The sequence below is a fragment of the Fusarium musae genome, chromosome 5, assembly GCF_019915245.1.
Source record: "Fusarium musae strain F31 chromosome 5, whole genome shotgun sequence".
Classification (NCBI taxonomy): Eukaryota; Fungi; Ascomycota; class Sordariomycetes; order Hypocreales; family Nectriaceae; genus Fusarium; species Fusarium musae.
The window spans coordinates 1,755,680-1,782,865 of record NC_058391.1 but is presented as its reverse complement, the minus strand read 5'-3'; the positions used below and the strand labels follow the sequence as shown (position 1 = coordinate 1,782,865).

At 49.4% G+C, this 27,186-nt stretch overlaps 11 protein-coding genes across 11 annotated transcripts; 7 read left to right on the top strand and 4 right to left on the bottom strand.

The window, feature by feature from the left end:
* Positions 1 to 1,154: 1,154 nt before the first annotated feature.
* Positions 1,155 to 2,404, top strand: J7337_006942 (uncharacterized protein; the record flags this gene model as incomplete). The annotated part of the gene is made up of 3 exons (XM_044824601.1): positions 1,155 to 1,299; positions 1,422 to 1,603; positions 1,655 to 2,404. The coding sequence occupies 3 exons, from the start codon at positions 1,155 to 1,157 to the stop codon at positions 2,402 to 2,404; spliced, it is 1,077 nt and encodes a 358-aa protein (XP_044680258.1).
* An 885-nt stretch (positions 2,405 to 3,289) lies between these two features.
* Positions 3,290 to 4,320, top strand: J7337_006941 (uncharacterized protein; the record flags this gene model as incomplete). The annotated part of the gene is made up of 3 exons (XM_044824600.1): positions 3,290 to 3,355; positions 3,438 to 3,561; positions 3,611 to 4,320. 3 exons carry the CDS (start codon positions 3,290 to 3,292, stop codon positions 4,318 to 4,320), a joined length of 900 nt encoding a protein of 299 aa, XP_044680257.1.
* Positions 4,321 to 5,319: 999 nt separating this feature from the next.
* J7337_006940 (uncharacterized protein) lies at positions 5,320 to 7,297 on the top strand (the record flags this gene model as incomplete). Its single annotated transcript, XM_044824599.1, has 2 exons — positions 5,320 to 6,324; positions 6,371 to 7,297. The coding sequence occupies 2 exons, from the start codon at positions 5,320 to 5,322 to the stop codon at positions 7,295 to 7,297; spliced, it is 1,932 nt and encodes a 643-aa protein (XP_044680256.1).
* Positions 7,298 to 7,825: 528 nt separating this feature from the next.
* On the top strand, positions 7,826 to 10,325 carry NUO78 (NADH dehydrogenase (ubiquinone) 78K chain precursor, 5-prime end; the record flags this gene model as incomplete). Its single annotated transcript, XM_044824598.1, has 6 exons — positions 7,826 to 7,940; positions 8,000 to 8,023; positions 8,076 to 8,127; positions 8,181 to 8,195; positions 8,249 to 10,153; positions 10,208 to 10,325. 6 exons carry the CDS (start codon positions 7,826 to 7,828, stop codon positions 10,323 to 10,325), a joined length of 2,229 nt encoding a protein of 742 aa, XP_044680255.1.
* Positions 10,326 to 10,619: 294 nt separating this feature from the next.
* Positions 10,620 to 11,240, bottom strand: J7337_006938 (uncharacterized protein; the record flags this gene model as incomplete). The annotated part of the gene is made up of 1 exon (XM_044824597.1): positions 10,620 to 11,240. One exon carries the CDS (start codon positions 11,238 to 11,240, stop codon positions 10,620 to 10,622), a length of 621 nt encoding a protein of 206 aa, XP_044680254.1.
* Positions 11,241 to 11,972: 732 nt separating this feature from the next.
* Positions 11,973 to 12,988, bottom strand: ATG37 (Autophagy protein 37; the record flags this gene model as incomplete). The annotated part of the gene is made up of 3 exons (XM_044824596.1): positions 11,973 to 12,543; positions 12,611 to 12,908; positions 12,973 to 12,988. The coding sequence occupies 3 exons, from the start codon at positions 12,986 to 12,988 to the stop codon at positions 11,973 to 11,975; spliced, it is 885 nt and encodes a 294-aa protein (XP_044680253.1).
* An 847-nt stretch (positions 12,989 to 13,835) lies between these two features.
* J7337_006936 (uncharacterized protein) lies at positions 13,836 to 14,903 on the bottom strand (the record flags this gene model as incomplete). The annotated part of the gene is made up of 1 exon (XM_044824595.1): positions 13,836 to 14,903. The coding sequence occupies one exon, from the start codon at positions 14,901 to 14,903 to the stop codon at positions 13,836 to 13,838; it is 1,068 nt and encodes a 355-aa protein (XP_044680252.1).
* Positions 14,904 to 15,520: 617 nt separating this feature from the next.
* Positions 15,521 to 15,992, top strand: J7337_006935 (uncharacterized protein; the record flags this gene model as incomplete). The annotated part of the gene is made up of 4 exons (XM_044824594.1): positions 15,521 to 15,559; positions 15,609 to 15,814; positions 15,874 to 15,923; positions 15,970 to 15,992. 4 exons carry the CDS (start codon positions 15,521 to 15,523, stop codon positions 15,990 to 15,992), a joined length of 318 nt encoding a protein of 105 aa, XP_044680251.1.
* A 1,228-nt stretch (positions 15,993 to 17,220) lies between these two features.
* J7337_006934 (uncharacterized protein) lies at positions 17,221 to 19,761 on the top strand (the record flags this gene model as incomplete). The annotated part of the gene is made up of 4 exons (XM_044824593.1): positions 17,221 to 17,328; positions 17,428 to 17,511; positions 17,606 to 19,183; positions 19,234 to 19,761. 4 exons carry the CDS (start codon positions 17,221 to 17,223, stop codon positions 19,759 to 19,761), a joined length of 2,298 nt encoding a protein of 765 aa, XP_044680250.1.
* A 773-nt stretch (positions 19,762 to 20,534) lies between these two features.
* Positions 20,535 to 21,359, bottom strand: J7337_006933 (uncharacterized protein; the record flags this gene model as incomplete). Its single annotated transcript, XM_044824592.1, has 3 exons — positions 20,535 to 20,696; positions 20,748 to 21,164; positions 21,225 to 21,359. The coding sequence occupies 3 exons, from the start codon at positions 21,357 to 21,359 to the stop codon at positions 20,535 to 20,537; spliced, it is 714 nt and encodes a 237-aa protein (XP_044680249.1).
* Positions 21,360 to 22,204: 845 nt separating this feature from the next.
* J7337_006932 (uncharacterized protein) lies at positions 22,205 to 24,107 on the top strand (the record flags this gene model as incomplete). Its single annotated transcript, XM_044824591.1, has 3 exons — positions 22,205 to 22,869; positions 22,943 to 23,950; positions 23,999 to 24,107. 3 exons carry the CDS (start codon positions 22,205 to 22,207, stop codon positions 24,105 to 24,107), a joined length of 1,782 nt encoding a protein of 593 aa, XP_044680248.1.
* Positions 24,108 to 27,186: the final 3,079 nt, after the last annotated feature.

Here is a 27,186-nt window from a genome sequence, read left to right as displayed (position 1 = left end):
CTGAAGTTGAAACTCGTCGAGGGAAGGTCGCTCGTAAATGTCCCAGTTGTGAGATGCGTCTTATAAGACACAAATACCCATAGGTAAACTCTTTTACGAGACTGATACATCCAGACTCGGACTTATGGAATGGGTCACGGTTACGAAGAACGCCAGCATTAATTTTCATACTTGACCGATATTGAGTTTTACAATGGCATGTATGCTGATTGATAAACTGTGATAAAGAATCATCAAAGGTTGTAAACTAACCGGACAAGGCCAAAATTATAGGTCCCAAGGAGCTTATACTAGGCGGGGGTTGATTCGCTGCACTTCACCTCAAGTTCCTGAAGCGGATCCATCCAATTGGATCCTTGTGGCTCAGAGGGGCCAAGAAGCTAAGGCACAGACAGATAGAGCTGCCCTGAATAGGCCTCGCCTAAAATGGGTTGCAGCCTGCAGCCAACCGCTTCGTTGTACATGAATGCATTCCCCGAGAGGCTCCAAGTGGAACGGCTGCCTACACCTAAATCAACTTACTTATTAAATAACTTGGAGAAACCTAAACTCTAACAATACCAGAAGATTCCTCTCTTTTCCTTCTCATTTCCTGCCTGCGGGACGATTTCTTGAGCTACCCCCAAGCCCCCTTTCTATATACTTGAAAAAAAAATAAGCAGAGCTTCACACATCGCTCAAGGAGAAATGGTCCAAGCACAACCAGCACCACAATCTTACACAACAACAAAGAAGCTGACAGAGCGAACCCGATACCCAGTCTGAGGTTCTCTATATAATGCTCTCGTCAAAATCGTGGTTCTTTCTTTCATTCTTGTCTCTTCTATAATAAGACATTCCCTCAGACATTCCCTCGACGCTCGAATCTCGCCAAGACCGCATATATAGCTCCAAACGCATACCGTATGTGCTTTGACACTTGATTCAAAGCCCCCATTCCTCAAACAAGCCAGCTTTCAAACGCTGATCTCCTCGGCCCGTATACCGTGTCTCACTTGCTTCTTTGACAAGGGAGTTAGAACGCTCCATCAAATATTCTTCTCGTGGCGCCCCATCATCTGGCGTCATTCCACCGGCCTTGATCTGAACCCCAAGTAGGTCTGACAACCACACGAGTCTCACTGGACCCTTTCTACCGGGACCTATCTTGTCCAATGGCTTCTCGAGCTCGAGTCCTCAAGTTCCCCCGGAGTGACGACAAATCCTCCTTTGTCCTTTTACAAGCCACGCCCAATGGTTCGAAACGGCTTGATTTGAAGCTGGTGGGCACTGAAGGAGAGGAACCTTATGTCGCATCCCGTAAGTCATTCCGTTACTCTCCCTCTAACAGCGCAATCTGGGAGAAGCCTTGTCTCTGCAATCTCCAGCACTGGCGCGAACGTGATCACCCTTTCGATCCCTGAATCTGACTTTGTCGATAGTGAAACATGATAGGGTCGTGTCTCTCCGTGTGCAGAATTGCCCTGCTTCAGACAGCGAATGGCAGCGGATTCTCGAAGAATTGTTTCAGCAGGAACCCCTTCTGGATATTCAAGCCACAGCCACGGTCCAGAGCGAAAAGTCCATCTCAATCACCATTCGAAAGGACATACAGGGTATCACTGTAAGACCATGATGCCATTCTAAAACATGGTCTTTTTACTAACCCTCTTAGCAACGTCTGGGCTCGATCACCCTCAATCATGATCCAGATGAGGCCATTGAGTTATTCGATTGGTGTGGTGCAGCGGTCGAGGCCTCTGCCTCAAGTAAACAAACTGCGGCAGACCTGTCGGTAAAATCCTCCGAGTCGGAGGCTGTTGTGGCTCAGCTCCAGTTACAGCTGGAAGAGTTAATCAAAGCGAAAGAAGAGGATGAAATAGCGTTGCTCAGGAAGTTCAGGGATCTCCTAAACGAGAAGAAGGTCAAAATTCGCGAACAGCAGCAAGCATTAAATATACTATCAACAAATCCAAGCATAACGGGCCAATTTCAGCGTTCCCAGGCTGTGGAAGACTCGGTTCAGCAACCGAAACCAAAGAAGCCTACTCGCCAAGTTGGCAAGTCAAGGGCGTCAAAAAGAAAGGCTCCCGCATCAAAAAGACTTGAAGAATCAGAGGACGATGATGCTGTTGACACGATGAGTGTCGACCCTAAGCAGGAGGCCGTGGATACGGATCCCGGGAACACCACAGAAGCGACGGCATCTGGTGATAGCGACGACGAAGATGACGATGTCCTCGACTCAAGACCACATCAGCAAAACAAGGCACCAGACACTGTTTCACGGGACAAGACTGCTTCCAAGGAGAGCGAGAGACCGCCGCCACCGCGAGCTCTGCCGTTCGAGACAAAGAAGTCGACAAAGGCTGCACCTGTACCCGCTCCTGCAGGGAGTGACACTGAATCTGACGATGAGCTTTGAATTATGGTTGATGACAGTTGGCCGGGACAGCGGTGTGTATTGTGTTCTCCAAAGTTTATTAATTTAATGTATACATATTTCATTTGTTGGTTGTTGCGCGGCCGGTATCGGCAAACCACCATTATATACGTATAGTTTACCTTCGTAGCATGGATACCAAGTTGCAAGACGGACCATGAACAAATAAGGTCATGCCTTTCGTACACATTCAGTCGTCATTGATGCAATGAAGTGCCGCCGACTTTTCTGTATTGAGCATACGCAGCATTACAGTGACATAAACTAACCTAGCGTAACTCAAAGTAAAGCGTAGTCGCCCAAGGTGGGCAGGATCAAGAACACATACCAGCAATAAGTATCTAATGACTTGTAAGTGTTTTGAAATTGGAACATTATTAACATATGAAATATGTCTCTCGAGAGCATCTCAGAACAAGGGTCGAATGCTTCCTCATTTACTGTCGAGTGTGACCAGCCAGATCTAGATCAATCTCTTAGACGTCTGGTCTCGCTACTGATGGTTACAATTGCGTCAATTCTACAACCCACTTCATACTAATAATACGGCAATAGTCACTGCGTAGTGGTTCACCTCCTCTTTACCCCGTCCTCATACATATCGTTATAAATCACGGAATTGTCCCGCCGTAAATCGCCATATCAAAGCCGAGGGTGGGGGAGGAGATCAAGTAGACTAGGTAGTAGGTATCAGTACAAGGAAGGGGAACCACCTATTTAAACCAATACGGCAATGTACACGCTATCCGCGGCAATCACTCTTCTTCACATCAAGTTTCTCGCTCTAGACTCTGAACTTCTGAAGATTTAATTAATTCATACTTGAAACACATTCCTCACGCAACAAGACTGTGAAATACCGCCAAAATGGGCAGTGTCGCTACAAAGGATGTCCCCACCTACAAACTCAATGACGGCAATGAGATTCCGGTTGTAAGTTTATCCTCTTGGATTCCGAGAGAGCCATCAACAGGCCAAATCATCCTCGATACGGAACATTACTCACAATCATTAGCTAGCTTTCGGTCTGGGAACAGCTCAGTACAAGAAAGATCCCCAGAGTGGACTCGACCAGCATGTAGTTGACATCACTACCAAGGCTATCAAGACTGGATATCGCCATCTGGACGGTGCCGAAGGTGAGCAGAACAGAGTATCAAGCTGTGACCACATCTAACAAAACTACAGTCTATGGCAACGAAGAGGAGCTTGGGCAAGCCATCAAGGCTGGTGGTGTTCCTCGGGAACAGCTCTATGTCACCACCAAGATCCCTGCTGAGAAGAAGGGCTCTGCTATTGACTCTTTCAATGTTTCTCTCCAGAAGCTGGGTCTGGAGTATGTGGATCTCTACTTGATTCACGGCCCTTGGTTTGCCGAGACCGATGAGGACCTGCAGCAGCGTTGGGCCGAGCTAGAGCAGATCAAGGAATCTGGCAAGGCCAAGTCTATTGGTGTTTCCAATTTCCTCCAGTCGCACCTTGAGGCTGTTCTCAAGACCGCCAAGATCAAGCCTGCTATCAACCAGATTGAGTACCACCCGTATCTCCAGCACGGCGATCTTGTTGACTTTCACAAGAAGCACAACATTGCTGTTTCTGCTTACGGCCCCCTTACTCCTATTGTCACTGCTAAGGGCGGACCTGTAGACCCTTTCTACACAAAGTTGGCCGAGAAGTACGGCGTGACAGAAAGTGAAGTCGGACTTCGATGGGTCATTGACCAGGACATCATTGCGCTTACAACAAGCAACAAGGTTGAGCGACTCGAGGGATACTTGGCTAAGCTACCTAAATTCAAGTTGACACAGGATGAGATTGCAGAGATCTCTCGACTTGGTGCCAAGAAGCATTTCCGTGGGTTCTGGAGGAACAAGTTTGATGAGAACGATAGGTCCTAGAAGAGGACGTAGTGGTCTGTTTGTCGTTCCGTGTCAGATAGATATAATTCGTAATAGTGGCTTGATTTAGCTGGGCGAGTTACAGTCAATATGATGATCAAGATGTCTCTCGAAAAGCTCCTAAATTTAGGCCTTAACTCCGATGGGAGGTTCCGATATCTAAAGTACCTCTCGGTTGTTTGAGTTTGCGGACGGGATATATATAAAAAGTAGGACTTGGTCTCTGACAATATCTCTTTCACGCCATTTGAAGAGTTTGATCGGGGGGGTTAGGAATTCGATAGAGAGGCGTTTCTACACTGATGACCCGAACACCTTAGGGGCGTCAATGATGAAACAAGGTCTATTCGCTCGTAGAATCAAAGCCCGTTGGGACTGATTACGAGTGGTAGCCACCAACTGAGACGTCTTTTAGTTCGTGTTTCGATTCTGATGTGCTATGAACAACAGAGCAATGTCCATGTCGTTCTAATTACACCATTTTGGTAACTAGCAGAAGATACAGGGTAGCCTCCCAACTTGGGACCGGTCCAGTGATCGGCCAATGCAAGTCCTTGAACTTGATTGATTTATCGTAATCTTTTTGATTCCACATACCCTCTTATACATATCATGTAAATGAAGTTGAATGGCGGCCCGGTTCCGTCTTACATGCGTCCGAATGACCGGGGCCTGCTTTACCGAAGAGTCAACTGGATCTGGATCGCGGGGCGGCACCGAGACCCCGGAGCGGAAACTAGTTAGAGGTGATGTCAAGATAAACGAGGATAACCGTCAGTAATTGCCACTTTTGTCAGCCAAACACTGTCACATCGCCATGGACCATTGAAATGTCGCCTTCCTTGATGTCTACATAAATGATTCCAAATACTTACACATTCCTTATAAACCCATCTCTTCCCTAAGCATATCGTCCCGCCGTTGATGCTCTGCCGCAACGTCCTACGTAGAGCTGTCCCGCGCTCACCACCAGCATCACATCTACCAAGACTCAAGCAAATGGCTGCCCATATTTCTAACGGCAATGGCGCATCATCGTCGGCGTCTAGCTACGAAGGCGCGGCACTTGCGGATCTTCCCAAGTCATGGCGTTTTACCGAATCTCTTCCCGCCGATTCCATCTTCCCAACGCCTGCCGACTCCCACAAAACTCCTCGAGATCAGATTACACCTCGTCAAGTTCGCAATGCCGTATACACATGGGTCCGGCCAGCCGAGCAGAAGGATCCGGAGCTCCTGGCCATTAGCCCAGCTGCGTTGCGCGATTTGGGAATCAAGTCTGGTGAAGAGTCTACCGATGACTTTAGACAACTGGTAGCTGGGAACAAGTTATATGGCTGGGATGAAGAGAAGCTCGAGGGCGGATATCCCTGGGCTCAATGCTACGGAGGCTTCCAATTCGGACAATGGGCTGGTCAACTGGGTGATGGCAGAGCTATTTCTCTTTTTGAGACCACCAACCCTGCCTCTGGTGAGCGCTATGAGCTTCAACTCAAGGGTGCTGGCATGACACCCTACTCACGGTTCGCTGATGGAAAGGCTGTCCTACGATCCAGTATCCGAGAGTTCATTGTCTCGGAAGCACTCAATGCCCTCAAGATCCCAACTACCAGAGCTCTATCACTTACGCTTCTGCCAGACTCAAAGGTTCGTCGAGAGACTATCGAGCCGGGCGCCATCGTTCTGCGCTTTGCACAGTCGTGGTTGCGTCTTGGTAACTTCGATATCCTTCGAGCTAGAGGAGACCGTAAGCTTATTAGACAACTGGCCACATACATCGCCAACGATGTATTTGGTGGCTGGGATAAGCTGCCAGGTCGACTTGAAGACCCCGATGAGCCTGTTAAATCACTGGACCCCAAGCGTGGCGTTTCTTCTGAGACTATTGAAGGAGATAATGGTTCTGAAGAGAACAGATTTACGAGATTATATCGCGAAGTTGTACGGCGCAATGCCAAAGTGGTCGCCCACTGGCAAGCGTATGGGTTTATGAATGGTGTTTTGGTAAGTCGCTCAAACTTCGAGATAGAAACCTGCTGACCCATAACAGAACACCGATAACACGTCGATCTACGGTCTATCAATAGACTTTGGTCCATTTGCTTTCATGGACAATTTTGATCCTGCATATACACCCAACCATGATGATTACACCCTTCGTTATAGTTACAGAAACCAACCCACCATAATCTGGTGGAACCTCGTTCGCTTTGGCGAGGCGGTCGGTGAACTGATGGGCGCAGGCGCCAATGTTGACGATTCAACTTTTGTTAACGAAGGCGTTACCAAAGAGCAAGAGGCTGAAGTAGTGGCAAGGGCCGAGAAGCTCATTACACAGGCTGGAGAAGAGTACAAGGCAGTGTTCCTCGCGGAGTACAAACGACTCATGACTGCTCGTCTGGGTCTCAAGACGCACAAGGATTCTGACTTTGATATCCTCTTCAGTGAGGCTCTCGACACTTTGGAGGCCCTGGAACTTGACTTTCACCACTTCTTTCGTCGTCTCAGCAAGATCAAGTTGCAGGATATCGCCACGGGAGAAGCACGTAACGAGAAGGCGTCTGTCTTCTTCCACAAAGAAGGGCCCCCAACGACTGTTTCCGAAGTGGATGCCAGAGCGCGTCTCGCGATCTGGCTTGAAAGCTGGCGCGAGCGTATCATCGAAGATTGGAAGGACGAGGGAGGGGACGTCTCAGAATCTACAGACAGTGACAGAATCGAGGCGATGAAGCGAGTGAACCCCAACTTCGTTCCTCGCGGTTGGATCCTTGATGAGCTCATCCAACGCGTTGAGAAGGACGGTGAGCGAGATGTGTTGAATCGCGTCATGCATATGTCTCTCAATCCATTTGAAGATCGCTGGGATGGCGAGACATTCGATGGAAAGACGTATAATGGCGATAAGGATGAGGAGCTCCGATGGACAGATGACCCTCCGAAAACCGAGCGGGCCATGCAATGCAGCTGCAGTTCATAGATGACCACATAGACCCAAAATGGAGACACGTACACTTTTCGGTTCATGCAAGATCTACAACTACTCTAAGTATTGGTTGGACTTGGTGGTATGTAACGACCGGCGGTAAGAGGCAGCGGTCATGGAGATTGGTTACTCTCCCATGCTTCCATAAACGGCGTGAATATCAATCTTGAGCACAAGATAGAGGAAGACTCGACTGAAGCAACAGCTCTGCCGGAGCAGATCTGTTGCGCAAGCTCACCTACAATAAAGTGTGCCCGTGTACAATTAATTTGGTAGAAGAAGAAAAATTCAAAAAGCTCCAGCTGCAAATTGCAAAATATGAGGTAGGATCCAGAGCTGTGGCCTGAGGCAAACAGAAAACGACACTGGCCAATGAGCATTAACGTAAATTAATCGCGGACTAGCGCCACTAAATCCATCACCCGAACAGCAGGTTCCCTTTCAAGACGTCAACGACTGAGCATATATTCGCCGCCAGCGACCCTGCAACCCTTTTCATCTTCCCTCCGTCAAGGCGACACGATGCTCCGAAATACTCTAGCACGTTCGGCTTGGCGGACGAGCCGGCGGGCGGTCAATGTCTCGCGAACCTTCGCGACGACAAGCCAGCGCCCGGCCGAGGTGGAGCTGACAATTGGTGAGCATCTTTGTGCATAGAGCCATTGACGACGATATAGAGGCTAACCTTGGTACTAGATGGAAAGAAGGTCTCGATTGAAGGTATGATGGGTTGTCCGGATGTGTTCATGGGTGTTTACTGACGGAATTCTAGCTGGTTCTGCTCTTATTCAAGCCTGCGAGAAGGCGGGATCAACAGTCCCTCGGTATGTCAAGATGGTTCGTGCCAAGTTTGAATAGCCTAGCTAACTATCTCTAGATACTGCTACCACGAGTACGATACCCTCGAATCCTCCCACGATCGATTCATCGCTGACAATGCTTCAGGAAGCTTATGATTGCCGGTAACTGCCGAATGTGTCTGGTGGAGGTTGAGAGGGCCCCGAAGCCCGTTGCCTCTTGTGCTTGGCCCGTACAGCCCGGAATGGTTGTCAAGACCAACTCTCCTCTGACCCATAAGGCCCGAGAAGGTGTCATGGAGTTTTTGCTGGCTAACCATCCCCTCGACTGTCCTGTTTGTGATCAGGGTGGTGAGTGTGATCTCCAAGACCAGTCTATGCGTTACGGAGCCGACCGAGGCCGATTCCACGAGATTGGCGGCAAGCGAGCCGTCGAGGACAAGAACATTGGCCCCCTGATCAAGACTTCGATGAACCGATGCATTCACTGCACCCGATGTATTCGTTTCTCCAACGATATTGCCGGAGCTCCGGAGATGGGCTCTACTGGCCGTGGTAACGATATTCAGATTGGCACCTACCTCGAGAAGAACCTGGACTCCGAGATGTCTGGCAACGTTATCGACCTCTGCCCCGTTGGTGCTCTCACGTCGAAGCCATACGCTTTCCGAGCTCGTCCTTGGGAGCTGAAGCACACCGAGTCTATCGACGTTCTCGATGGTCTTGGTTCCAACATCCGTGTCGACTCCCGTGGTCTCGAGGTCATGCGAATTCTGCCCCGACTTAACGACGATGTGAACGAGGAGTGGATCAACGACAAGACCCGATTTGCCTGTGACGGCCTCAAGACTCAGCGACTGACCATGCCTCTGGTCCGCCGTGAGGGCCGCTTCGAGCCTGCTGATTGGGAGGAGGCTCTCACTGAGATTGGCCGTGCTTATCAGATTAAGAACCCTCATGGTAACGAGTTCAAGGTTATTGCTGGTGCTCTTACTGAGGTCGAGTCTCTGGTTGTCGCCAAGGACATGGCTAACAAGCTTGGCTCTGAGAACCTGGCTCTCGATACCCCTACCGGCAGCCAGCCTATTGCCCACGGTGTCGATGTCCGATCCAACTTCCTTTTCAACTCTCAGATCTGGGGTATCGAGGAGGCTGATGCAATCCTAATTGTCGGCAGCAACCCTCGACATGAGGCTGCCGTTCTCAATGCCCGTATCCGAAAGCAGTGGCTCCGATCCGACCTTGAGATTGGTGTTGTTGGCGAGACATGGGACTCCACATTCGAGTTCGAGCACTTTGGTACCGACCACGCTGCTCTCAAATCCGCTCTCTCTGGTCCCTTCGGAGAGACTCTTAAGAACGCCAAGCGACCTATGATTATTGTTGGCTCTGGTGTTACTGACCACGCGGATGCCAAGGCATACTACGAGACCATTGGTGCTTTCGTTGATAAGCATGCTTCTAACTTCCGAACTGAGGAGTGGCAGGGCTACAACGTCCTCCAGCGTGAGGCTTCTCGTGCTGGTGCTTTTGAGGTTGGCTTCACCACTCCCTCTGCTGAGGTTGCCCAGACCAAGCCCAAGTTCGTGTGGCTCCTTGGAGCTGATGAGGTGAACGAGGCGGATATCCCTAAGGACGCTTTTGTTGTCTACCAGGGTCACCACGGTGACAAGGGTGCTCAGATTGCTGACATTGTCCTTCCCGGCGCTGCCTATACTGAGAAGGCTGGTACCTACATCAACACTGAAGGCCGTGTCCAGATGACACGAGCTGCTACCTCCCTCCCCGGTGCATCTCGAACTGACTGGAAGATTCTCCGAGCTGCCAGTGAGTTCCTTGGCGCTCCTCTACCTTATGACGATGTTGCCATGGTCCGAGACCGCATGGTTGAAATCAGCCCTGCTCTGGCTGCTTATGACGTTGTCGAGCCCGTCGCTCTCCCTGCTCTGAGCAAGGTCCAGCTCGTCGACCAGAATAAGGGTGCCCAGGTCACTGGAACACCTCTCAAGAAGGTTATCGACAACTTTTACTTCACCGATGTTATCTCACGAAGGTATGTGAAATCGATTCATAATTTAGAGAATTTCCCTATTAACATTATGTCTAGCTCTCCCACAATGGCTCGCTGCTCAGCGGCTAAGGCTACGGGTGACCCTAGGACAAACTTTATGGCTCCTGGCATGGAGGAGGATAAGCCCATGGGCCAGGTCGAGTACGGCGTATGAGGTGGTGGTTGCAAAAGAATAGAAATATTTGCTTTGTTTTTATGCGTCCGGGAAGTTCGTAGCATCTGTACATATAGGACGTCGGACGGAGGCTGAAGGTAGATGAGTTGAATACCTAATTCCTTCACTACGACGTGCACATTGTCAAATGATTCATCATGGCAGCTTTCGCTTGCGATTCGGGTTCGTGAGGAACATGTACATCTCCTTGTCGTGGTTGACTTCTGATGCCCCATTGACATACTTGATGCTTTGAGGTGTGGCATGCTGTTGTCCAGGTGAACGAGCCGAATTCTAGTTGACTCGACGCTCCTGGTCTTGTCTAAGCTGCTCCTTTTTGATATCTGCCTCGAGGGACTCGCGGCGACGGTTGATTTCAGCCTCACGATGCGCGGCCATCTGCGAGAAATGAGCCACACTACGCATCTGCTCGTAAGCTTGGCGCTCACGCAATGATCGAGCATTAGAAGAGTCAAGGTTTGGTGGTGGGATCTTCTCTGTGTTTGGGATACCCGGCCTTGCTGGGGCCTCCATGTTTGCGACCATGATGCCGAGTTCCTGGGATGTAAGGCCGAGCGGCACGTCTGGCTTTACCTGGCCGCCTTGCAGCTCTTCAAGGGCTTGAAAGCGGCGCCCTTCCTGGAAGATGCGTTCACGCTCGCGAACAGCGAGGGCGAGGAAATTCTCTCGGTCTTTGACCGAGTGAGTATTCAGAGCATCCAGCTGTTTCTGCAGGCAGTCAAGCTTGGTGAGTGAGGAAGAGCTGAGAGGATCCTTGAGTCTGTCGTCTTCGCCGATAGGGCAGAAAATGGCTGAAGCGCATGACACCAGCCTTGGGATGATGGGATGGCCTTCAGGGTCTGAGACCCCCAGCAGAGGGTCAAAGGTCGGGATGGGTCGAGGAGGTTGCGCCATGGCTTTTGTTTTAAGAGTTTTTAGTGGAATGGCGGATGAGACATGGCAAACTTCGTGGCTGTTTGTGCAGTTGGTGTTGCACTGAGGCTGATGATGCTGGAGGTGAGTGGGTGGGTTTGGCGGGCGAATATTGGAGGGTTTGTTGTATTGTGATTGCACCTGCATCTGACAGGCAGGCAACCTTAGGTATCTAACGAAAGTGAAGGTAAAAATAAGGTACGGACACCGTCTGTTGATCTGAGTCTTATTTTCCTTTCTTTTCTCTTTGGCTTAAACAATTTTCAGTCATCATGAAACAACGTCTCAACTGATATTGATAAATGGCTGGGGAATTTCTACAACAGGTGCCACATCCAATGTATGCCAATATCTACCTGATACATACTCCAAAATACAAAATGACCACGCTTCTCTTGTTACAAATACAATGATAAACCCCATACTCCATGAAGCGCCTGATACTTATGATTATACACCGAGAGCAATAATCATTTAGTAGCCCGACAGAGAGTCTACTGGGGGCCCCTTATTCATTCCCGGGCTTGACTTGTGTGCATTTCGTGGCCAAGCATATGCAAAGTTAGCATGCCAGTTCGACAGAGCCATGTCAACTAGGCACCCAATATGGTGAGAGGTAGTGTTGTGCCCTGGTGATATACGGCTGCCTGATCATCGTTACCATGCTGAATGACCTCGAGAAGTGCTGTCACCGGATCGTACACAGCCAAACCATCACCCTCGAGAAGGCAACACATTTCGAACATATTCCCTAACAAGCCTGACAGCTGCCCTAACCAGATCTTCCAGGCGACGGTCCTTGCGCTTTCTTAACCATAATAACACGACAGTCAGAATAACCAAGTCGGTGAACAGATGCTTCACTACCACCCAGGCAAACCACTTCACCCAAGCTGGTAAGCTGCGCTCCTTCTTTGCCCGCCACTCTCGACCTGTTGTGATTTGTTCTCGTAAAGCAGCTACCTCGGCAGACATGGTCGTCAGGGCACGCTCAACCTTTTGCTGCCACCGGCCACTAACTCGATCGTGGTTTTGCGTACCATCGATATCGTCGTCCTCGAGTTCTAGCTGCTTCTGGGACCGGAGTTCCGCTTCGTCGTACTCGCTCATTGGTCTGATCTCCTTCATAGGGCCTTCGGCATCGCTTCCTTGCGCAGCGTCTTCGTATGGTTGGGATGCACCGGCCGATCGATTCGCTCGTGGCGACGATAATGATGAGCTTGGGCTGTTGTTCTTGATCTGATTCCAGACAAATTCGAGTTCTGACACAAGTTCTTCGGCATCCCTGGGAAACTGTGTTAGTGTAACTCGATCGTACGGTGGCCCAGGCTGGGCTTCAGGAGATCGCTTACGGCGTGGTCGCATATCGATGCATCGTATCTATCAGCGCCTCGATATACCTTCTCTTGGATTCTGTTCGGCTAAGTCCTTTTTGCAGATTCCATGCATCCCATTTGTCCTTTTCGCGCTGTAGGTCGTCGGAAGCCATTCCGGAGGCGGCTGTTGGACGTTCCATTACACCATCGACATCACCCTCCATAGCCTGCTTATAAAGTCCATATAGCCGGAGTCGATCGGTTGGAGGTGGTCTCGATGCGCCAGTCTTGGGTATCTTTTTGACAGTATTGAGAGCGTGTACAAACACGCGATCTGTATCATCACGTCAGCCACCGTGGTACAGCAAATTAGGGGCAAATTGAAGAATGCAACATACCTACTGAGTCTGCCATATTGGCGATTATGTTTTATGAAAGAAAGATGGCTCGCGACTCGCAAATTGCGGCCGACAGAGGTGGTGGCGATGGCGTCGAGCTCAAGCTCAATCTTCGACCTGGGGTCCTTTATCGGACCTGGAGCCGTCCGGACCGCGGCTTGTTGGCCGAGATAACGGAACCCCACAGAGAAAGGTCCCGGATAGAAAGGAGAATAATAAGCTCGCAATTGATTGTAAAGTGACGGGTGTATTGGAAGAAATAAAGAGAGAAATAATTAGTTTACACGAAGAAGGCAATGAAAAAGGTCTAGTCGTCGTGTATTATGACTCCATTAGGATAGAAAATAAGAGGGTCATTGGAACTAAGATGAGTTAATGCGATCAGAAGCAATTGGATGATGATGATGATGATAGATCTGCTCCTAAAGCATGCGGAGGCCCGTTTATCGGCAAATGTTTGACCTCGGCGCACTTCACGGCTCGCCAACACGGCCACGGGGGATGTGCTTTCAGGGCCGGCTCCACTAGAAAAGGATTCCCCAGGGGTACCTTAAGGTAAACCGCCTTAGCTTCCCCTCGATACCCTCCTGTGTCTAGGTGGGCCTGGGGTCATTTCACATGGGAAAGGGTCCTCTTGCCCAAGAGCTCGGCCTGATTTCGTGATCATAACAGCATAAAACAACTACTAGTTAGAGTTGATCGCCAACCGATTAGAGACTAGACATTCGCTGGCTTGAATATTACCGCTTTTATCATATATATATTTCTGTATTCATGGAGTTATTCATTATGTACTGGCAATTACTGTATGATTTGAGGAACTACCTTATGCAATGCATTCATAATCTCATCGTGACTCGGTTTCATGTTTCCAGAACACTGTCATCCAGCATTATGCCTGAGCAACTGGCTCCTTTTTCCTGCGCTTCCTTTATCCAAGCCTCTTTCTTAGCTTCATAGACCTTCAATTGCTTCCTGTTGTCCAAGACAGACTTCGCTGCCTTCTCGCCAGCTTCTTTCTTCCCGAGAGCTGTCCCAAAACCTAGCAGCTTCCCGGCCTCTCCCCACCCATCCAGATAGACGCCAACAGTAAACAAGGGGAGATTGAGGTTCTTATCCTTCTTATTGCAAGGCATGTCTTCGTAACGAAGTTTGATACCTCTGACGACGATTGCTCGAGAAAGGCGCTCTTTGTTTGACGCAGACGCCTTGGGATCCGCGGTCGGTTTGGCTTGTGTAGTGACTGTCTGTTTTGTGGGTGCTGTAGTCGCAGAAGATCGAGCCAGAAATCGCTGGCCTTTCAAAGCGTTTTTTCGATGCTGCTCTGCTTGCTTGATTTGGTCCTTGATTGTCTGAGCCCAGAGTGCTTTGAGCCAAGCTACGGCATTTGCGGCCCCTTGCCGGGGATCCGATTTCACAACTGCTCCAACGTATGCTTCGAAAACGTCGCCTTGGATCTTGATCGTTTCCTTGTCTCTCCCGCTTCGATGTATCAAATCCACCATTGAGCCCATATCCATGGGAACCTTTGTTTTATATTGCATGCCGTACTGTCGATAATAATCCGCGAGAGTGATATTGCGGACCAGTTGTTCACGAAGCTGACTACTTCGTCCGGTGGGTAGGTAGTCAAAAGTTTCAAAGACAAGCTCTGTGGATATCATTTCGAGGGCCGCATCACCATACCACTCCAGCCTTTCATAGTTGGGCACTCCCAGCCCAGGATGCCTGAAAACTTGCTCCTCTAGTTCTGGGCTTATCGGTGGCAGAGGTGGTAGGCATGGAGCGATGTCTGCCACGGTCCAGCGCGACACCCCAGGCGCGACAGTAGCAATAGTACCAGTCAGAGGAGCTTTCTCTGAATCAAGTTGCACGCGCTTGCGTGGCTCATCCTCTTCGCAGTGATCATCTTGGTTTGGCCTTTTAGACATTATTGATTCTTGTTATGATGCGACGCGAATAAAAAAATATAATGGAAGTCCTGTGCTTTTCGATGTTTCATCAAATCTGAGAGACGAGACCCACAATTCAGCTATGAGAGTTCTCAGCCGGCAGAAAACTCAACGTCTGAACCAGAACTGATAAAAGTTCTTGGACAACTTCAAGATACGTACTACTTTATTTGAGATGAGTTTCTGTTCGGCCTCTTTCAGGTACTGGCTTCACAAGGCATTCACATAACTTACCTCCTCAATGTATTTCAAGTCTTCTGACCCTTATGTGACTGATAACATGTAATTTTCATAAACACTTTATGAGTATTAAAAATAAAATTCCAATCGCAACCACGGATCCTGTAGAAAATCCCACAAGCACTCGTTTTATGTGATAATTTATCGAATTCCAACTTGTAAATTTAGTAGCAGGCGCCCAATATCTTCAGTGGAGTGGAGGTATCGGAGTTTTGGCTGGTCTCAAGGCACTCCTCTGAATGACCCACTAGACCTCCACTCGGGCCAATCAAGTGTTTTGCTCAACTTCACATCAGACGTCAAGTCAAGCTTCAAAAAAGTTGACAAGAGCAACGATTGATGCCAAAGACGCCACGATGAGTATTCCACGAGCGCGTATATTGGACTTGGTAAAGGTGAGGCTGCCCACGACATGATTTAGCTCCAGCTAATGACATTTTGCAGGCTCAATGCCAGGTCTTCGCGACCTCATACAACCCCGAAGGCGTACGCATGGGCAACAAGGTCCTACGACAGCGATTAAGAGGACCGGCCATGGCGGCTTACTATCCTCGAAAGACAGCGACGATCAAGGATCTAAAGCGAGAGTTCGGACCGACACTGGCGACCTGGGATGAGGGTGAGGAGGATCGCTTCGAGTACATTGAAGAGTAAGCTAGATATTGGGAACCTCGAGGATATGTGCAAATGCTGACCCTGTGATCTCTAGGCTCAAACTCCGAGGAAAGAGTGCACCCAAGAAGAAGAAGGGACCTCCAGGTATATCGATTGTACCATGCCGGGGGAAACTACTAACATCCTACAGCTCCCACCCACAAGAAGCGATAAATCAAACAATAATGACAACGATATTTCCAATGTTGGCCCTGGCGGCAAAAAGACCTCTTACCATGGATCATAAGTGTTGAACGATGTGACAATCCATACGCCAATTGTACGACATATAAAGTTTGGTCGAGGGATAAAGGTGGCCGGAAGAGCAAATAGATCCCCAAGTGGCCATGTATCGCAGTATGTATAATTATTTGTATCAGTACCCATTACATCAAACATATTTCGAAATTTCTGCCCTTTGTGCTATGCCTCTTGATGATCAGTCTAGTGGGCTGTTCGACTATAGTTATCCAACAAATTCGAAGGCCTTTCGTATGACTCCTGAATAACCCAACAGTGACGCCTCGGCCAAAGAACAAATTATTTGCTCTGAAGCAACAAATGCATTTGCAAACACACACCAGCTCGCTAAATAAAAACTGTTTCAAGGTTGCCTGCGAGCTCTTTGATACTACAGCTCCTTGACCATAAGCCTTTTCTCTCAACTTGTGTCGCCTGCAGTCGAGGACTAGCATCTAGTTTATCCCTTTCGCTCTTACCTCAGCTCCTATTGACATCAACTCTTAGCTAGAGCAAGGACTTCCAGCTATGATACCTAGCACCTCCGATACAAGTTCAAAGTTAGGAGCTTACGTAGGTCGGCATGTGCGCCATGTGTTGCGTAGCCTATCGATCTGTCTCCTAAGACTGAATCATAGGTACACGATTCGGAACACTGACTTCCCTTCCTGTATGCTCCAACGAATTCGAGAATTCAGGGTGTCATGCCACTATAAAGCCGCATAGTTTTCCATAATATGCCCCCATTTGCTTCCACTGTCAGTCAGGTGCCCGCTGCGACTGACACTTGTAATAAAAGTGGAAGGAACGCTGGTGGTTAGGCTGTTAACTGTCGGCTGCTGGCACCTGCCACCTGCCGCTTCTACGCTTCTTTCATCCGCACTTCCCTCCTATTTGGCCCGTGGAAAAATCTGCGTCAGTGAATAACCTCCCCTTCCTTCACCACCATCCTCTCTTCCTTTTCTTCCTCTTCTTCACTCTCCCTCTACACTCTCTTCCTTTCACAATCAACTCCTTCTTGGACCACAAACTTGACACATCTACACTCGTTCACTATCTCATCGTGTGTTCCCTACAGCTCACTCTGTCATCTACAATTCTTATTTGACTGTTACATCACCAAAACCACTTCGCCGAGGCTCGGACAAATTGTTGCGACATTATGTCTTCAGCTGGGTCTACTGGGGTCTCTCCTGAACGGACTGTCCCCATCTTCGCTGCCAATGTGCAGGCTGAAAACTCAAATCCCTTGCCACTTGCCCCGGGCTCAGTAAGTAGACTTTTCCCATATCAACATTCTTTGATCAAGTTCACCCTTGATGAAATCTCTTGCCGACGTTCAAGGACAACCTGCTAACTCGGGACGCAGAAGGAAACTGGCAAGAGCATTCCTGTAAAGAAGAACATCGCCGCTTTATCCACTTCGAAGTTGGCGAATCAAGGCCTTCCAAAGGTGAAATCAAGCGTCTGCCCAGAATGTATAACTTGCAAATTGCTGACCGTGTTAGAAGATGAAACTCAGCCATGATAGCTCGACCACCGATCAGGTGTACCCTGTGGATAAACTCCTTGCAAAGCTCTCCGAACAGCAATCTGCCCTGAATCAGCAAAACGATGCCAACAAGCTCAGGAACGAAGCCAACCAGTATGCGAGAGCGTTTGATCATGCATCTTCGAGCAACTCTCTTCCTGTCACTCCTGCTACCGATGCTTTCCCAAGTACAGCTCCTACTACACGCCCTGCAAGTGCCACCTTGGACGAAGCTCGTAGCGAGAGCGAAGAGGTAATGCGTCTGAAGTTGCAGCTCGCCCAGGCACAGAACGAAATCTCGAAGCTTGATCAAGAACTAGCCGAGACACGTGTTGTTAAAACCACAGCCGATGTGCCCCCTTTCGGAACCCGCGGTCCAATTTACCCCCCTCGTGAGAATGCCTGGGGCCCTCCCGACGACAGTCACTCTGATACCAGTGACGCCATGTCCGCTTCCACATTCAGTCGTACTCGAGAGATCTGGGGCAATCAGCCAATTTTTGCCAACACAGTCCAGGCACCAGTCATCGAACCGACCCCAGGAAAATGGCTCGGAGGGCGTGTCTTCAGTCAGCCTTGTTCTGAACCTACCGGAACGCCTTTTCCCGTGATGGAAGGATACCGAAGTGAACGCCTGACCCCAGATACTGAGATGATGCGATCGAACTACGGGCGTCGAGGAAACCGCTTCGAGGGCCGTTTTAACTCACCTCAACCATTCGGACCTGGCTACGGAGGAGGATTTAATACTCCCATGAATCAGTCAGACTACATGGGAAGTCCTGCGCCTGGAGCACCGTCCAATGCTCCCCAAGGATTAGGACCTATGGGTGTGTACCCACCATATCCCAACCCTGCTGGAACACCTCTCTCACCACACGCTTCCGAGTTTACCACTAGTTCTGGATGGAAGAATGAGGTTGGTTTGCCTGCGTTGTACTCACATAGAACGCTAAACCCGAGACAGGTGTTGGCGCCCGATGACCAGACCTACCTCGCTCCGACAGAGCCGCTGAATTATCGCCGTCTTTTGGATCGCAACGTAAACTGCAACTGGAAGTACATTGTTGACAAGATCGTCTGCAACAACGACCAACAAGCTTCCATCTTCTTGCAGCAGAAGCTCAAGGTCGGAACCGCCGACCAGAAGTTCGAAATTGTCGACGCAATCGTCGCCCAGGCCTATCCATTGATGATCAATCGCTTTGGCAACTTTTTGGTGCAGCGATGCTTTGAGCATGGGACACCTGACCAAGTCATCAACATCGCGGAAGCCATTCGGGGCAACACGCTGAATCTGTCTATGGATCCCTTCGGATGCCACGTCGTTCAAAAGGCATTTGACTCTGTTCCTGAAAACTTCAAGGCTATCATGGTTCACGAGCTTCTTCGGCGAATCCCTGAGACGGTCATTCACCGTTATGCCTGCCACGTCTGGCAGAAGCTTTTTGAGCTGCGTTGGACAGAGTCACCCCCACAAATCATGAAATTTGTCAATGACGCTCTCAGGGGCATGTGGCATGAGGTTGCCCTGGGAGAGACCGGTAGTCTTGTCGTGCAGAACATTTTTGAAAACTGCCTCGAGGAGGATAAGGTAAGTTCACCCATTGGCCGTCAAAGTCATAAGCTAACTCTTACAAACAGCGCCCTTGTATCGAAGAAGTCCTTGCCAACATTGACATCGTCGCCCATGGGCAATTTGGCAACTGGTGTATCCAGCATATTTGTGAACACGGTGCTCCCCCGGATCGCAGTCGAGCTATTGACCATGTTATTCGTTATGCCGCTGAGTACAGTACCGACCAGTTCGCTTCGAAGGTCGTTGAGAAGTGTCTCAAAATTGGAGGCGCAGAATTCCTTGGTCGTTACCTGGACCGAGTCTGTGAAGGTCGTCGCGACCGTACTCGCATTCCACTGATTGACATTGCAAGTGATCAATACGGCAACTATCTTATTCAGTGGATTCTGAACAATGCCTCTCCTCAGCATCGCGAAATCGTTGCTGCCCACATCCGAAAGCACATGGTTTCACTACGAGGCTCCAAGTTTGGCTCTCGAGTTGGTATGCTTTGTACTAACCACGCGGTCGCAACTCGTCCTGGTCCTGGTGCTGGCCCTGGGATGGGTGGACGCATGGGACCTGGGCCGCGCTACAACAATGGTTACCGCTAAAGTCTTTCCACCTTGCCCATCGACGAGGACATCTGCCTGCTGGCAGTGCGGAGCCTCCCCCATTCTACCCTTGTTTTCTTTTCATTCTTTTTTTCATCCGTGTCAAGGAACCCTATCTGAATCACCAATCATTCCACTCGTCAAGATCACGCAACAAACCAGAATATGTCGGCCTTTCTTAAGAAACATCTCCCAACGCAAGTAATTTACAGATCACACGTCATCCTACGCCCAGCTAGCTACAGCCTGCCCGGGTGCATTGGACACATTATGGTTATCGATTTTGCAATATGGAGGAGATGGCAGATGCTAATCACCACAGTAGCCCTCGCAGGACTGGCTCTCTTATCCCACCGCTCATGCGCCGCTACTCGAAAGGTGAGCGGGAACGAGCCTAATAATGGGATACTAGAGCCACACTTCTTCAGTCAATCAGCGAGCATGAGTGATGGTGATCCGAAAGGATGCCCTTAGAGGTCGGGGAGAGTTCACGAATTTGTATGTTGTTTTTCTATGCGGATGCTGGGTTTCGGCGTCTCCCTATAGCACTCGAGTCGTCACGGTAGTTATTAAACATCTTTTAATAAACGATTGATGCTTTTATCATCTTACAATTTATGCCTCTCCCGTATACTGCGATAGTACATCATCATATCTATAGTACCTCAGTGATTTTGTTCCACCCAACGTCAGAATCAAGTGTATGTTTGCCAGCGATCGCTACTCCCAACGCCATTGATGTTATGCGATATTGATACATGGCGTTCTGAAAACTAAGAAGCCCCAGCTGCCGAAGAAACAGGTACATCGTCTTGTACTGGGGGAAATTCTGTGTCAAGTGCTTTTGGTAGATCTGGGAGAGCAGGCATGTCAACTGCGGTATCTTTTTCCCACGGCTTTCTGGGAACAGCTCTCGCTCCAATTGGCTTCACAGTCTGTATCAAAGTTAGTGTAGGCGCGCAGTCGCCGCTCAGATTTATACCTACGGGATCTCTGACAACAGTGTTTGGGATCTGGCGAATACCAGGCACAGGCTTGCCTTCTTGGATAAGTTGAATCATTTCGGCGAATCCCATTGGGTAACTTGGTTGATCTTGTGAGCCAGACTGAGCCGCAGCGGCTTTCCGATCAATGTATAGATCTGTCTTTGGTGCAGCTTTCTGCCATTCTAGGGCTGGTACTGGAGAAGCATCGGCTACGTCTCGCTGACGATATTCCTCAGGCAGAACATCTGGGGGTTGATAGTCAGGATCACTGGCAAGCCACGCCTTGTAGGCGCTGAAGTCGATGTTGACACCAATGCGCTGAGCATAGTAGAATATTCGAGCGTGGATAGCCATGTCTGCGAGAGATGCTTGAGGGTTTTGCTGGCCTGGCTCGCCAAGAATAGCGTAGAGACCAGACTGGGATTAATGTCAGTGACCGAGTTATAGAGCATCTGATATCCTGTGATGTAATGGTACCATAAAGTTTTTATCTTTTGACCACGGATATGTGTCAAATGCAGTGAAGATGGCAGTTTCATCTTTCAGAGCTCTGATGCGGTCAGCTCCCGTGAGTGACCCTTGGGCTGATGAAGCCTCCTGCTGTTGATCCATTGGAGGAGCTAACGATTGGGTAAGTATTGATATCTGCAGACACTCAATGAGTTTTTGAACACGGAAGCTGAGACATGAGGTTTCAATGTCATCAAGAGAGTGTTACTACTAGGTAGGCAGTGATAGTGTGCAAGGGTTCTCACTAACATGTGAGAGGACAATCCGGGGTTGGTAAAGCTCACAGGACTACTACCGTGGTCAAGGCTTGACTTGCCTATTCAGGACTTAGGGGTCACGCAGCGCAGAGCCTCCGAAACAGCAGTGAAGAGGGAGGGCCTCGGTAGACGTCGGTTTATAGACTGAGGTGAGTTAAGCTCAGGTCGGCTGCTATCGCACTGGCTCACGTGGGGTTGACCGATTAGACTAAGAACACAAGACGTGACTATGAGATTGTGAGAGTGTGAGAGTGTGAGAGAGAGCTCGGAATAAATCGCAGTGGAAGGTCTAGGCAGATGTTTCGTATGAATGGGAAAAGAAGAGGCAAACAAGTTAGATCATGCAAATATTAAATACCTACTAGGTATTCATTCAAAACCATCAAGCTCCGATCTTCGCAGTCACTCAAGACCTTACAAGCTTCACCTCAGGCTATAATTACCATCTCAGAGGGGAATGGTCGCGATAAGGTAGCGCGCAGACCCACTACTAGCTTCCTTCCACCTTGATCATCCTGGAACACTATCACCGTCCTTCTGTTACCTCTTGACTGTGTCTACTTTGTCGTCGGATATTTTAGTTGTTATTTGATAACAAGAGATCAAAAATTTCTGCCTCTTCTTCATAACCATAGGTCAATTCTTCAATCTTCTGCCAGGCTGGCCCAAAGCTCCCCCGCCGTCGTCCAGATGAATCGAGCCGCAGTGAGAGCCTTAAGGACGACCTCACTTTCGACCGTCCGCACTCTCTCCCACACTCCTCGTCGTGGCTTCGCCGTCTCGTCCTTCACTCTCGCCCAGACAAGAACAAAGGCTAGCGCACACGCTCGAAGCGGTCGCTGCAACCCTGCGGGTACCATTCCCCTAAGGTCTTCTATGTACTTTCGTCGCCTGCCAGTCGCGCTAGTATCCAGTATCCTCGTCGGATACGGCGCCTGGTACTCTCTCAACAGCTCTGACACACCCGGCTCGGCTGTAGGCTCTAGGACTAGCCTCGCCTCGACTCAGACAGCGGATGTATTACCGACTCGGACTGTTCTCGTAGTAGGCGCCGACGAACTTAGACAAGGCACCATTGTTGGCGAGGGACCCATCTCCAAGGCAACTAGTGACGACGGGCGTCGCATTGTCGAAATGTTGACTCCCGACCAAGCAACGCAGAAGCTTCGTCGCCTCGAACAGTCTTTTTCCGTCAGCCGAGGACAGGGTGTCACACGTTACGACCTGGTACAGCTGCCCAGTAATGACCCAATTGAGGATGATCACGCCGAGAAGATTGTTCAAGTCCCCAGTAGATCTTCTGTCGAGACAGATAACAGCGATTGGATGTTTTGGGGTGTTTTTGATGGCCATTCGTAAGTATTCATTCATCTTGTGATAGAGCTTGTGTCACGGTTTATAAAGAACGTGTTGACTCACACGACATAGAGGATGGACGACTTCTGCAACCTTGAGGGAAAGCCTGATTAACTACGTCGCCCGCGAATTGAACGAAACCTACAAGAAGGCTTCCGGTGATCTTCCTTCTGAGGATGCAGTAAATCTGGCCATCAAGACTGGGTTCAACAACCTTGATAACGAGATCGTCCACAAGAGCGTGGAGAAGGTGTTCAAGGGCGGTTCCAAGACCGTCGCAGCCGAGATTCTACAGCCCGCTCTATCAGGATCGTGCGCCCTACTATCATTTTACGACAGCCGCAGCAACCTCCTGCGGGTGGCATGCACTGGTGACTCTCGCGCAGTCCTTGGTCGCAGGGCACAGAACGGAAAGTGGACAGCCACTGCTCTATCAGAGGATCAGACGGGTAGCAACCCTCAAGAGGTTGAGCGCATGCGCAAGGAGCATCCTGGGGAGGAAAACGTCATCCGAAATGGCCGTGTTCTTGGTGGACTAGAGCCTAGTCGTGCCTTTGGAGACGCCGTCTACAAGTGGAGCAGAGATGTTGCCTGGAAGTTGCGTGAGAACTTCTTTGGTCGCAGCCCTTCACCTCTTTTAAAGACTCCTCCTTATGTTACCGCCGAGCCTATCGTTACAACCACCAAGGTCCACCCCGAGAATGGCGATTTCCTTGTCCTGGCAACCGATGGCCTCTGGGAGATGCTTACCAATGAAGAGGTTGTTGGCCTTGTAGGCAAGTGGATTGAGACTCAGGGACAGTCTGGAACCAACTCACAGTTTGATGTTGCATGGAACAAGATCTTTGGCTCATCAAAAACACCATTACCCGTTGAGGAGAGCAAGACCGCCGGACCTGATGGCAACAAGACCCCTATCCGCGTTCAGCAATGGGGTATTGACCCGGATGCTAAGGATCGCTTCACCGTGAAGGATAATAATGTGGCTACACACCTTGTCCGAAACGCCCTTGGTGGCAACAACGACGAACAGGTCTGCGCTTTGCTCACGCTGCCTTCGCCTTTCTCACGACGATACCGGTAAGTTATGATATTGGTGCCGGATAGCATATTACTAATGATTATCAGTGATGATTTGACGGTGCAAGTCATCTTCTTCGGCCACGGGGAGAAGACAGGCGAGGTAACTGTCAATCTCGAGGCTACAGCTGGAGAAGGTGTCAAGGCGAAGTTATAAAGTGGCCATGCTTCTCACTTATTGTTATTTATATTGGAGACCGCCGGAGAGGTTGTATGTACTAGTAGGGGGGTATTGCTGATGGAGTTTGGAGGCGTTTGCAGATTCCCATGCGCGAATCAAGATATCTTTGCTTGGATTATTCTATTATTGTTGTTGTTATTGTTTTCATGAGAGGCGCGCAATGGCAAATATCGGTTTTATTAACGGCATTGTCAAAGAGTTTGGAGTTCCTGTCAGGGACACAAAATTAACCGCATTTTCTTTGCGTTGACTTGATTATGCTACTGGATGTTTGGATCAAGCAGTGTCTTTAAGACAAATCGCAGTAGCAGGGTTCGGAATTCAAATAATATTTTGATATGACTGCCCTTTTGCTAAAGATACTTGACGCCGGTTTATGCTGACCTGCTGAGATCTTGGTCAATAAGACTGTTTTGATGAGATGAAAGGGAAAGGCACCAAAACGGTGGCATGCTGTATTCACTCTGGTATGCTCTATCTTCCATCTTTGGGCCACAGAAGTTTTCTCGATTTTAGACTCCAACACATCCGGATAAAGATAAGAGCCCAGACGATGATGATTGCAACGGTCATGACAGAGGCAAATATATGCAGGCCGTTGCTATCGAATATTTTACCCATGACACTGGTAGCAGTAACCTAGAAGAAACCCATTGAGCATACAGTGAGAAGTGCTGCGGTGAAAAGGGTTACATACGAGAGCCGTATTAGGGAAAACGAAAGACCACCACGTCATCTGGAAAGGCAAATGATGGCCGGAGAGAGAGTATTTCCACAATGCGCCGACACAGACAATGAAGAACCACATGGCAAGACCCCAGAGCCAGAGGCTGACGAGAATGCTGATGACTTTAATGATAGCGCCAAATTGAGGATTGTCAAGAAAGTTTGGAGGTATCACCAAGTCTGCTTGGCTGCCGAGTTGAGCTGATGTTGTCAGACATGATACATATTTTGCAAGACATTCGAAACATACCAATGCCAGCAGCGGTAAAGCCATAGGGACCGATAGACATGAACTAGTAAGGGTCAGCAACGTTGAAAAACAGGAGAGAAAATGTGCGTACGATGCCGGGTCTCTGCATGTCCCGCGGGAGCTTCTGCGTCATGAGGCGGTATATGAAGGCCGATGAAATCATGAAAGCGATCAAACAACCAGTTCCTTGAATAGCAGTGGCCCCGAGTGCCATTGCTACAGTGTTGGTTGATAGGTTGTGACCAGCTGAATCTGCAGCCGCGATCAGGTTTGCTGCAAAGGGGGCATTGAGTAATAGAGGGTATGCTGGAAAGACCCAGGTTGGCGTCATGGTATGGACGGGGAAGATTCTGGCCAGGACAGTCAGCCGACCAGGCCAGAAGAGCAGATTAGCTTGAGCTTACAGAGTAGACCATAATATAAGATATAGAAATGCGCTGAGAGAGACGCTCAGGGCAGCGTAAACCCAGAAGACACACTCCATGGTGTGGACCAGCCATATGCCGGTGTACGGAATACCGTATTGGCAGGTGTTGATTAATATTACAGCAATACTGAGTTTGTTAGAATATGTCTGAACCCGGACCATAGTAATCTGTTGCTTACGAGACCAACTGGTTGTTGTTAGTTTTGATAGCATGCCATAAGAGGGGGCCCTACTGAAGCTGATATGAAAAGCGATTCAACTTGGTCTGTGAAGGAGTTTACGAAACTCCCAGGCCTCAGACGGAATCTCGTACAGATAAGAATACAATTCATTGCAAAAAGGACAATGTTGAGAAAAAAGAAGAAGAGGCCAATGCCACGGAGCCAAGGTGCTTCCCACTTTACTAGCAAGAGTTAGCTACTTTCTTCTGGGGCGCAACATGACATTAGAGATAGTGTATTCACATGAGTAAATAATATTTGCAACGCCTCCAGTCGACATGGTCTATCCCAGAGTTAGCGAGGCCAGTGACAACGGAGAGACAAGACGCTGATATACCATAGTGAAATAGGTCCATTGATAGCAAGCGATGCGATCTCGAATGCCAACCTTTTGGTTCCCGGGGCCCTTCTCGGCTGTTGCGATGACATGGTTCAGGCTATTTGAAGTGAGAGTAGACTCATTGTTGAGCAATTGACCTGGACGGGCATGACCATTAGTATGCTCAGGGGGTATAGCAGTGATATACGATGGCCGTTGAGACAAGGCCGGCCGCGGCACGACATGATGTCTTGAATGTGCCGTCCCTGGAGCAGCTGGAGCCGAGGCCACGACGGAGAAGAAGGGCGGGTTCTCTTCAGACGGAGATTCATAGCCTGTAGCCAGGGCCGACGTCGACCCGGATGGCGGGACCGGAGACGGAGACGGAGGCTGCAGCTCGGCTCCGGCGCCGGCTACCATTGGATCACTGGCGGGGGCCATTCTGGAGGAGGGCCGTCAATGTCGTCGGCGCGACGGGCGAGTAGCTTTGAGACGCAGTAGAGAGCCACGAGTGCGCTAGGTTCCATATGCGAGAAAGCGATATGGAAATAAACCAAATGCGCGACAAAGACGAGATGGTGGAGAACCAGGGTGCCAAAGTTGGCGAGTGGCATGGTGAAATTGAATTAGGATGGATGTCAGGGAGCTGATAGTGGTAGTGGTAGTGACGGGATAGTGGAGGGCGTGATCGGGATTAATGCCTGTTTTTTCGGGCTTCGGTGATGGGCAGCGGGAGACTGGCAGCGGGAGCGATAAAGTCTTGGGCCCAAGACAGATCGGCACAAGTTTCGATGTTTGTGTCGACAAGATTGAGTCTTTATTCGTATCCGCGTGAGCCGCTGGTGGAGGGTGTGTTTTTTTGGTGTAAGGATGAGGCGAGGTTGATCAAGGATGAAGATGAACGAGTTAGTAGGTACAGCCAGTTTTACAAGCTTCCATTCTCAAGAGACAGCCTACTTATGCTTCTTTACAAATAAAGCGAGGTCATTCAAGCAGGCGCAAATAATTCAATCATCCCTTTTATTGACATTCGGACTACCTTTAATTAATCGGGTATTGATATTGATACTACACGGAATGGATTTATTACTCAACACAGACAATCCTTTCCA